The sequence below is a fragment of the Parus major genome, chromosome 2 (genome assembly GCF_001522545.3).
Source record: "Parus major isolate Abel chromosome 2, Parus_major1.1, whole genome shotgun sequence".
Lineage (NCBI taxonomy): Eukaryota > Metazoa > Chordata > Aves > Passeriformes > Paridae > Parus > Parus major.
The window spans coordinates 12717419-12728903 of record NC_031769.1 but is presented as its reverse complement, the minus strand read 5'-3'; the positions used below and the strand labels follow the sequence as shown (position 1 = coordinate 12728903).

Here is an 11485-nt window from a genome sequence, read left to right as displayed (position 1 = left end):
GCTGGACAGGGGTCCCAGGGAATGCCAAGTGTGCAGTGCTGCATGTGCCTGTGTAAAGCAAAGGGTTTCTATGCTGTGCTGACTCCTTGGCTGTGTGTGTGCTGTGAAGATTCACATATGTGTGTGTGTGTGTGTGTGTGTGTGTGTAGCACATATGTCTTAAAAATAGAGTTTGTTCTGGACAACTTCTCCTACTACTTTGCTATTGCCCTTCATACCCAGCTTGTTACTTTCTCTCCCCCTTCTGCTGTATTTCACAAATTTTAAAATAAGGCCATCAAGATAAATTGCCTTTTAATGCTTACTGTCCCTTCTAAATAGATTCTCCTGACCATCCATTTACAAATCACCTTCAGAAGAGATAGATTTACTGCAAGATTTGTCACTAATACATAACTTTTGCTAACTAGAAAAATTCTAAATAGATTTTTAAATTAGACTTTAAAATATTAGATATGCATCTGTGTTTTTTCTTAAATTATGATATGCCAAAGGACCTGGACTGAAATCACAGATCCTTTTGTCTATTAGGGAAGATGCTTTGCTGACCTATTTTGCCTTAACTTTAATTAAATTGGTAGAAGGATTCATTGGCAGGTACTGTGTAGGGTGCAGTCTCCCTTAGTGTCTCTCACTTCACTTTGGTGTCATTAGTGTAGGTCTTGGCTGGTTAAGGCAGATGGGTTTGGGATTTGCTACGCCAGAGGAATACCTTTATTTTCTGAGAGCTTTTTTGATGTGTGATGTAGATTGTGGCACCATTCAGGTGACAGATTTGATCCTGAAGTGGCTCCAAGCTAACACTGCCTTACCTCTGGATGTCATTCTGAGCCAAGGACTAGCTGAAGTGTCTTTGCTCTGTGTGAAGTAACCCAGCTCTAAGCCTGGGGACGTGGCAGAGGCTCACACTGCAGTGAGATGCAGTTCCACTAGCTCAGAATGTTTCAGTGGGTCTCTCACAGTGCTGGAGTCACATCTGTGAATTTTTACAGGATCAAGCCCTAGACCTTTGGTAAGGGGTTATAAATGTGGACAGCAGTTGTGAATTTTAAAATAGATTTAATTGTGTCTTCTTATGTTTCATTGTTTATCTCTGAAAGGTTTCCAGTGTCTTTTAGGGCCCTTCCTAAAATCAGTCTTGAGGTACTGCTGAGTTTCAAAGTTTAACTTTACCCAGGTTTTTCTACCTGTCTCTCTTTTTCACTAGAATGCAGTGCAAGTTCACAGATTTAGGTTGGGAAGAGTTGTTTGTGGGATTCTAGAGCTGGAGCGTGTGTGGAGTGGTGGGGCTGTGGTGCCCATCCTGTGGTGTGGGGAATGGTGCCAAACCAGCTGGTGGCCCTGCAGAGCTGGCTCCTGCTGCTGCTACACCCTTGTCTGCCATACTGCTGTCCCTATTTCTTTACAGCCCTTACAGCCCAACAGGGAATACAAGGAACAGCTAAAGATAAATAATAAACGAGGGCGATTGTATGGTGAATATCTTCAGCTATGATGTGGAAAATCTTCAGATGGGAACCGTGGTCTGAGAGATGGTGCTGAGCCAAGGGGTGAGGGAACTAAAGCCAGTGGTTCTGTGGAGACCAAACACTTTATAACAACCAGCACAGACTGAAGCCCAACCTGGATCAATGACAGAGGCTTGGGAAGAAGACACACTACAGAAAGGAGAAGCTCTGGATTCAAGTGAGATATGAGCTGTCTAGAAAAGCTAAAATTAAAAAAAGCTAAAGTTGTCTGAAAAAGATAAAATATAATTCAAGCTAAGATGCACCATGACTCTGGGGGTGACTGCTTTCTTTTAGAAAAAAATGGTCCATCCTATCTCAGTGCATCCATGCTGTGGGATCAGATGTTGTTGCCTGGTATAGTTCCTCAGGCAACAGTCTGGGGGCTTAAATTCCTAGCTGTTATCCCTCTTACACAAATGGTAGAGGTCTCACAGCAATGACAAACAAGGATATTTTAACTGACAATATTGACAGAGACAATTTATAGCCTATTGTGTGGATGCAGCTGCTGAGCATTCATGTCCTGCCACCATCTTGGCATTCCTGACTTTATTTTTGACAAAGGGTGTTTAACCAGGAATATCTCCATATCTCAGCATAATTAATATCTTGGCCACTTGGATCTTTTTTCTATTGACTTTCTCCAGCTTTCCTCCCTTCCCTTACTTCTCACACGCACACATGTCTGTGGTTGAAAAAAAAAAAAAGAAAAAAAAAATATTTGTGTGTGTGTGTGTGTGTAAGTGAAGTTAAAACCATCATGACAAATCATAAATAAAAATTGGTACCAGAAGAAATGAAAGTTTGGCAAATATTTTACATAAATAAATTCTGAAACCAATAACATTTCCACATTTACTACTGCAATTAAAAATCTTTTTAAACAGATTTTGAAGGGCCATCTTTTCAAAGCCCACTTTTAAGCTTTCCTTACGATGGTGATTACTACAGAGAGGACTCTCAGTGTGTTCTGCCAGGGCATTGCAAAGCCTGTGAGCAGAGAGCTGGGGAGAAAGTCTTTGTGCAGGTATATTTTACTTTATGAAACTATTAGTTTTACCTTTTACCCAGGTCAGATGTGATCAGTCATAAAGCTCAGCCCAGCTGCAGTGCCCCCAGTTCATGGAGTATCTCCCTGCAGCTCCTTCTGAGCAGTCATGGGTTGAAGCACACAAGCAGGGCTGCAGTGCCCAGCCTATGCCTGGGCTGTTGGCACCACACAGGTGTCAGGAAATCACTTTTCTCCCTTACTGTATCACACACAGACTCCTTCACCTGCTTTTCTAGTGATTGTTACTATTTTCTGACTAAGTTTTCACAGTATGTTTGTCCTTGCCACAGCACAGATTAAAAGGGACAGAGCAGCATCCCAGAACTGGCTGGACAGTGGGTGGAAGATGCTGGAAGACTATTTTCCCTGAGGTAACCTGGGTGAAAAATGAGGCAAGGAATGAAAAGCTCAGTGTTATTTTCACCCTGCTTTTTCCTGGGGTACAACAGAGTAACATGATGTTCAGGACAAGGAGCACTGACCCCACAGGCATTCTGCTCCAAGTGGGAGCTCCCTCCACCACTGCTGAGGGGCTGCTGGGTGTCAGATTGCTGGTCAATCACCCTTAAGATCTTTTTAGTCATCTCCAAGCAGTTTGAGTGAAGTACCAAGTGGTTTCAGCCGAGAGGACTGACATAAATTAAAAATAAGCAACCTGTGGCATCTTGAAAACCAGCCTCACCCTTAGGATTTTTATTTTTTAAGCTTCCCTGTTTTTCATCTTGCCTGCAGGGAGGCTCAGCCTGCTGGCTGGCTCAGCACACAGAGGAGAGTTTGGTCTGGCTGTGATTGACAGGGCCATGGTGTTCTGTCAAGGAGATTTTGATTTAGAAACCAAGTGGTTTTGGGAAATTTCAATGGGATAGCTTCCAGTGACCTGAACTGAAGTTGCCTTTCAAACACAGGGATGATCATCCTTTTCTATCCCCTTTCCTTCTCCATCTGCAATTCTTGTGGGGAGACAGAGAGGTCTGTTATTTCCCAGTCTAAGCTATTTTTTCTCCTCTCCCTGTCTTTCACCACTGAAGTATCTCAGCAATGCCAGGAGGCTGCTATGGCCCAGGAGGGTAAGAATAGTCTACAATGGCAGAGATCCCTCCTGTTGTTGTTTGTCCACTTGCAGTTGCCTGGACAGAGGATCCACACTGAGGTAGGAGCAATTGGATCTGACAAGCTAGAGCTTCTGCAAGACAACGTGTTAAAGCCTGAAGAAGATCTACATTCAAAACTAATAGTCCTGTTCAAATCATCAAAATAATTCTTCAACACATTGTTTTGGCTGAGTTCCTGATTTCTGTCCATGACTGTTAGCAAAAATTCCTTCCTCTTTTTTTTTTCTTCCCTTGTTTTACCCCCTTTTTTCCCTGTCTAGGTCTAATCTCCTTTGGAAATGACAAAACTGTTAGGACATCAGGAGCTGGAACTGTTTTGAGCCTGTTCGAACATGGAGCACTGGGACTCACTGGGATTTCTGATAGTCACACTCAACTATAATGTGACTATTGTAGGTAAGTACTTTAAAAGAGCTCTCTTCTTTCTTTTGCTGCTTCATATCCTGAAGCCACCCAAGTGCCCTACTGATAACCAACTTTCATTTCAGGCTATGGCTCTGGGATCTGTACAGTAAGTTGTTTTCGTGATCCCTGATAGAAGAGGTTAATGTATTTATTTTCTTGTTAAACAGATTACTTCTCTCTCTGTGATAGGTTTTTCCTGAACATTGAGTAAAATATTCTGGCAAGGTTTTCAGATTTGGGTCTTCTTGATCACAGGGCTTCCTGTCAGCTGGAGGAAGGGATCATGGCAAAAACACACAGAAGTAATGCTGAACTTATACCACATAAAGTGAATGGTAGAATGTATGCAATAGCTTTAGTAACAAATTAAAAAGTTAAAGAAGAGGACAGAAGACCCACTGTCTTTTACAGGAAAAAGTTTGTGGTTACTACCGTTGTGGTTAATTATTGCTTTTCATTCCTTATTTTTGTAAACAAATATGCATCACTTGCATTAAAAAAAAAAAAAAACAAAAAAAACCCAAATAAACCAAAGCAAAATGCCAATATCTTTTCCTTAAGTAACTGCTGTTTACTTTTCTCCCACCTATTATTTAAATAAGATTCTGTTCCTCTTTCATGGGCTACTTTGAACAAAGTGTGAGCCAGAGAAAAACTTTCAAGGGCCCTTTAAAGACTCTTTGCCTGCAGCAGTTGCTGTAGTTTATGCTGTGCACTGCAGGGAGCATCCAGCTGAGCCCCAGCAGGGTTGCTGGAGAGGCTTGTTCTTGTATGTTTAATCAAGATTGGGTCTTTAGGGATGGGGATGCATGCAGGGGTTATCTCTCAAATGTATGTCACACTAAACTACTTCCTAAGGAGCCATTGATTTTTCTTAAGCAGTGCTCCCTGTTGTACATGTTCTAATTAAAAATTAATAGTGAAATAGCATGTAGTATTTTGAACCTAATTAACTAATGAGCGTCAAAGACTTTGAGGTCCTCACAGGGAAAAAAACTGCTGCCTAAGGATGAAACATGGTTTGCTAAAGATGATAGATTCTGTAGAGCTGGTGTTTCCTATTAACCCACACTATCAAAAAGTGAGTAAGCCTGCAAACACAGGAAGCTGGAAACACAGCAAAACCACCACTACAGCTCAGGTGATTAAAGATAAAATGAAAGGCCTGAATTTTTATGGCTGGATAATATATTATTTTGCCAGGAGCAGCAGTTTGTCTGATGCTCTCTCATAAACCTTACATATTCTTCACGTTTTTCCACTACAGAGTGCAGTTTTACTGTTCTAGCCCATAATCAGTCTACTGGCCACAAATGTTTAGAGGGCACTTGAACTGTATGTTTAGTACAATATTAGGTATCACATGATGCTGTGGAAATATTTGGATATTTTAAATTCACACCAACTACTGGGAAACAGCTTTATGGAAAATACAGAAGAAAATTCTCCAAGGAAACACCCATAAATAATTGTATAGTTTATAGAAAAATGCTTTGAATCTGGATTTTTTAAAAGCCTTTATTGGTGCTATTTCACAGATTGCACACAAAACTTTGTGTGCATGTGAGATGTGCATTCACTATTAATGGCTTGAGCTTTCAGTACATTTCTCAGCCATTAATTCTGTATAATATACTTCTCTTCAGTCACTGTGTCTTGCTGTTTCTCTGCCTGTGTTTACAATTCCTGTCTTAACTATTCTTTAAAACAGAATTAATCTTCTAATTATTTTATGTTGTTTTTTTCCCCGTCTTTTTTTTTAAGCAGTTTTTTTCCTCTTTTCTTGTAAGGGATTATTAAATTAAATTACTTTTTCAAAACTTTATAGGGAATTACTGACAGGATTAAAAAAAAAAAAAAACATGAGAAATTCAAATGCTAAACTTAACTTCAGATGTTGAATGTGTGTTTGTACAGAATGCATTTTTAACTTTTGACAGCAGAATAGTGTATCTTTAAGCCTTTCCATCCTGCCCAGAAAAAGATTTTAGACTTTCATGGAATCATAGAATGGTTTGATAGAAGAGAACTTTAGGTCTGAGTGGAGAAAAGCTTCTCACTGGGATGAATGAAGGTTGGAAATCATGGCCAAGATGGGGCAACCAAAGAAGCAACAGAGAGAAATGGGGTGCACATTTGCACATACAAATGTGTATTTGTAGAACACTTGGAATAAATTTACTACTAATAAAAATAATAACTAATTAATGGCTTGCTAGTAAATAGCATTCTAGACACACCTGAAGAGATTTAGTTGGCCAAAGTGAACTTTTCATACAGTGTCACGACAAAGACCAAGAACAAATACTATGTCATGGAGCAATCTTTTCTGTCTAGATGAGTCTCATACTGTGTTACCTGATCTGTATTATTGAAATAAGACAAAGTTCAGGTGCAGGAATCCAATAACAAGGAAAAAATGTAAGTGAAACAGGATTCTTCAGTCAGTTTTGTTCTCTTTTTATCAGAGTGTTTTTATTATGTTTCAGTTGGCATGGCTTATAGTGTGTTTAACTCCTACATTGTCAAGTTTAGATGAAGATTATGGAATATGTCAACTACACATTTTCACTGAATTTTCAGTCCCAGTTCCAAAAAAAAAACCCCAACAAATGAAGCTAATAAGAAGGGAGACTATTTCTTCAAATGCCTCATGTATAGAATCACTGCTTGACCTACCTTCCTTCTCAGGCTCTGACTCTTTTTTCTTACCTTTCCTTCTCTTGTAGGGAAGATCTGGCTGATGTTGATAATTCTGCTGAGAATGGCAGTGGTGGTGTTGGCAGGCTACCCCCTCTACCAAGATGAGCAGGAGCGCTTTGTCTGCAACACCCTGCAACCAGGATGCTCCAACGTTTGCTATGACTTGTTCTCCCCCGTATCTCACTTTAGGTTCTGGCTCATTCAGACTGTGTCTATCCTGCTGCCTTATGCTGCATTCAGCATTTATGTTTTGCACAAGGTAGCTATGCACATGGTGAGAATGCACTGTCTGGTGAATGAGTGCAAGGGGAACAAGGGTTTATCAAGCCACAAAGACGTGAAGGAGATCTGTAGAAGTGCAGCCATCAGTAGAGTAGATTGTGGTGCAGACAACCTAAGTGTCCTTAATTTTTCAGGGGCATATACCATTCATCTTTTTATTAGGACCTTACTTGAGGTTGCCTTTGCAGCTGTGCAATACTTTCTTTTTGGATTTTTTGTTCCTGACCGCTTTTCATGCTACCACTCACCTTGCACAAGCACTGTTGATTGTTATATCTCCCGGCCCACCGAGAAATCCATCATGATGATTTTCATCTGGGGGGTCAGCAGTCTGTCCTTCCTGCTCAGCCTTGCAGATCTCATCTGTGCTCTCCGGAGAATGACAGCAAGAAACCAAAAGAACAAACTGCTGGCAAAGCTCTGCACAGAGAAGGAGTGCATGCTACATCCTCCCCCAGTCCAGCACAGCAGCTCTTCTCCACCTCAAAATGGGGATGGCCCAGTAGCAAATATCTGTCAGACCAGTGATGGCTCCTGCTCACTTCTCTCTGAAGAGGAAGAAGAGGCTGTTCTTCGTCCTGAAGGTGTCCCTCAGCAAAGTGCCAGCACTAACCTCAGCAGCAGCAGCAATAAGTGCTGTGTATCAGGGGACCTTGCTGTTAAGCAACAGAGCACTGAAGAACTCTCGTATGCCAGTGACCACCAAGGAACTCCCTGCAGCCAAGTGAGACCCAGAGCTCAGCAAGACTTCATTACAGATACTTCCCTGGTGTTGAGACCTCAGATCCAGTCTCCCCTTGGAGTTTCTTCCTCTGCTGTTCAGAGCAAGCTTTTAGGATTCTACCCTTCAGCTGAGCTAAAAAGCCCTGATGCACAATCAAATTACAGCAGCACTAGCTGCCTGAGGTCAAAAAAGTCAGAATGGGTATAGAAGCCAGAGTGAGCACTACGCTGTGACCTTGACAGGAAAAATCATTGCAGCACTGAAGAGGCTTCAGGGAGTTCCAGCTGCATCCCTTGGCTGTGGCTATGCTGCAGAGACACTCTACTGTGCTATGCACCTCCATTAGAAAAGAAGAAAATATTTGGATAAGTGGGTGAAGGGTATTACATTAAGGGACATGTTCTTTAGAAGATGTGACATCTTTATGTTTTTCTGCATGTAGATGGTTTTAAAAGGCTGTGGACTGTCACTGATGTGACTGACCTGGTTTTCCAGAGTATGTGTGAACACTTCTTTACTCTAACCTAGTTTTATTGCAAAAGATTGAGTTTAGCAAAGATTTGTTGTCTACTGTCAGAAGCCTCATTTGTCTCTTCATACTAAATTCTCAAAGCCCACTCTAAGACAGGATATTCAAGAAGACTAGACAGTGAATAGAATAAAAAAAAACTTGTTTTGTGGCAAAGTGTTAATGTGTTAAAACCCCTGGATCTTATTGCTTGAAGGCAATACCTCTCCCAGCTTGCAGTGCCAGGGCACTTTCTCTGACGCTGATGCCAGGTGCAGTCTGACCACACCCGATATATTCAACTGTAATGACTTCCAGTACCTAGAGGGGCCTAAAGGAAAGCCAGAGAGGGACTTCTTACAAGGGCATGTAGTGATAGGACAAGGAGGAATTTCTTCAAACTGAAGTAGGGTAGGTTTAGATTAGATGCAAGGAAATTTTTTTTTTACTTGATGGTGGTGAGGCAGTGGAAGCGTTTGCCTAGAGGAACTGTGGATGTCCTGAATGTCTCTTCCCTGGGTGTTCAAGGTCAGGTTGGATGGAGCTTTGAGCAATCTGGTTTCATGAAAAGTGCCTCTGCCTATGGCAGAGGCTTTGGGACTAAATGATCTTTAATGTTTCTTCCAGCCTAAACCATTCTATGAACTACAATAACCTCCAAAACAGAGTGGCTGCATCCACATTAGCTGTTGGGCATGATCCTCTGCTTGAGAATTTCTCAGGAGACAACAAGGAGGTGTGAGCCAGAAGGGTGTCAGGGAGTGCTCCAGCAGCTTGACAGGGACTGAGCAGCAATGCCCATGCTCTGGCTGCACTGACACATCTACAGGGTGTTACTTCTCAGCCTTAAAAAGTCACACTGGACTCTCATTTCAGGAGGTGGGAATGAGTAACTTGACCTGTTTTAGGGGTCTCTAAAGGTGAGTCACTTTCTAGATATACCTATTTCTCCCACAATATGATTATCTCAGACCTGGGTTTAGGGAAAATGGATTCCACCCTGAAAGAAGGATATAGTGGCAATGTCTATATCAAAGTGCTTGCCCTATTTGTCTGACAGACTTATAATGATACTAATTTGAAAACATGTCTAGATTGAGTGAATCACAGAAGATTTTATTACAGTTATACTTTGTGCTTTCCTTCAGTGTTAATTCTGTTGCATTTGCATAAGCGTGGTCCAGCGCTACAGCACGGCAGTGCGTGAGATAAATTATCTTTTAGCTGCAAGTCAGTGGGGGTTGAAGGTTACACATACCTGCAGATCATCAGTGGGAGTGGATGTGGAGGAGCATGTACCCAGAGAAATGTGCTGGTGGTAGTGTCTTATAAAACAAATTATTCAGAGGGTGTCAAGAACTGGTATTTGCAGATACTGCTTGGTGCTAGAGCAGCTACGATGCTGTTTAGACCAGACACAGATCTTGCTCCTGGGCTGCCATGTAACAAGTTTCTGTAATAACTCAAGGGCTGGCTCCCATGTGCAGGACATGAAGGGACAACAGATTTCACATTCTTCCTTTTCTCTCCTGTGGGTGAAGAAGTCTTCAAGACTGTTAGGCTCATCACTCCTGTGTATTATTTCTCACATGTGTAAGGTAAAGGCTAGCAATTATCCCTTCTCTTCTGCATTCCCCCAAAATTCGGTGGCTTAATAGAGAGACAGAACTGCTCTTGAGGTCAGGAGCAAAGTACTTTGGGATCCTGAGGTAGGCTACAGGCATTTTTAATTACTCCCTTCTAAGCAAGGTTCTCCTCTCTATTACCCCTGTTTGTTTCTTTTATTGTGCATGCTTGTTGTGTGATTTGTCATTTCCAGGGTAGAAGCAGCATTAATTATTAAACTTATCATAGGCAGAAAAGCATTAAATATTTAAACTTCTCATCCTCCAAAACCTCTTTAATGGGGTCTGTGCTGATTACACATGCCATGACAAAACATTGCAACAATGAAACCTTTTATGATTCATTGCATCTTCTCAGATATGAGAAGGAATGCAAGGCACAAATGTGGATTCAGTCAATTGCATACATCCCACAGCATGAGATATAAATAGGGTAGGAAAAATAACAAATGCATTTTGGCTGGACACAGTTTGGGTTTTTTTGTCCCTGGTTAGACATCTTTTAATGACTGAAGAGTCTCATTTCAAGTTGGAAAGATCCTGTTTGTGTTTGAAATGGAAAGTGAAATTAGTGGATGTCTTCCTTAGTCTGCAGAGACTTTGAACTATTGTGAACTTCCAGAGCTCAAAGAAATTAAAAGTGATGGTTGGGAGGGACATCCACAGTGGGGAGGAGAAAATAAAAGAAAGATCTGCTTGAAAAAAACAAAGAGGATCACCTCTGATTTCTCCTTGTATTCAATATCACTGCATGTGGAGATGCTCTAGACTTGTCCAGATGTCTCGGAGTGAGAAAGGAGCTGATAGATGTGAAGCAAAGAAGCAGCAAGGCTTTCTGCTGTTAAAACAAAAATTTAGCCTTTTAAACTCATGTATTGGTTTTGTAAGTCCTCCCAGAAATTATTACATACTCAGAAAAATGTTCCGAAGGTTCTTATTATGTTTATCTATGTGTCTTTAAACAATTTCTTAACCCATCTGCTTCAGAAAAGCATTTCAAAGATGGGTTGAAAGCACAGTACTCCTAAAACTGCCCTCAGGGAGCTTCATCTTATGCTCAAAGTGTGGGTGTCACTTGCATCCTGACATGGCTTTATGGAACAATACAAAAGATAAATATAGATATAGATAGATATATATATATATATATTTCATTCATTCTCATGTGGTACTGAGACTATACAGGAAGGAATTGAGCTCCCTGGAAATAAGAGTTGGAACTGATCAGAAAAATCTATGATCAAATAGTTTTCATGTAAGAAAAAAAAATTTATTGGAAAATTAAAAAATGTCATAAAAATGTTGTTTTCAATTGCACTTCTACAGCACTTCTCTTGCTAAACAAGTATCTAGTAGACTGTTGGAGACACAGAATTTTCATGTTTTCTATGCAGCAACATCAAGCATCACTGGAAGTTTCTGCAGCATGAACATGATTAAAAGAAAAAAAAACAATTTTGTTATCTCTAACTAAAGTAGATTAAAATTTTTCTCTAAACAAATTTTGAATGTCTTTTTTTTTGTTTGTTTGTTTTGTTTTGTAATATATTTTTAAATACCAAAA

At 40.7% G+C, this 11485-nt stretch overlaps 1 protein-coding gene across 1 annotated transcript; it reads left to right on the top strand.

The window, feature by feature from the left end:
• The first annotated feature begins 3183 nt into the window (after positions 1-3183).
• GJD4 (gap junction protein delta 4) lies at positions 3184-11485 on the top strand. Its single transcript, XM_015651129.3, has 2 exons — positions 3184-4070; positions 6809-11485. Exons 1-2 carry the CDS (start codon positions 4007-4009, stop codon positions 7993-7995), a joined length of 1251 nt encoding a protein of 416 aa, XP_015506615.1. The 5' UTR covers positions 3184-4006; the 3' UTR covers positions 7996-11485.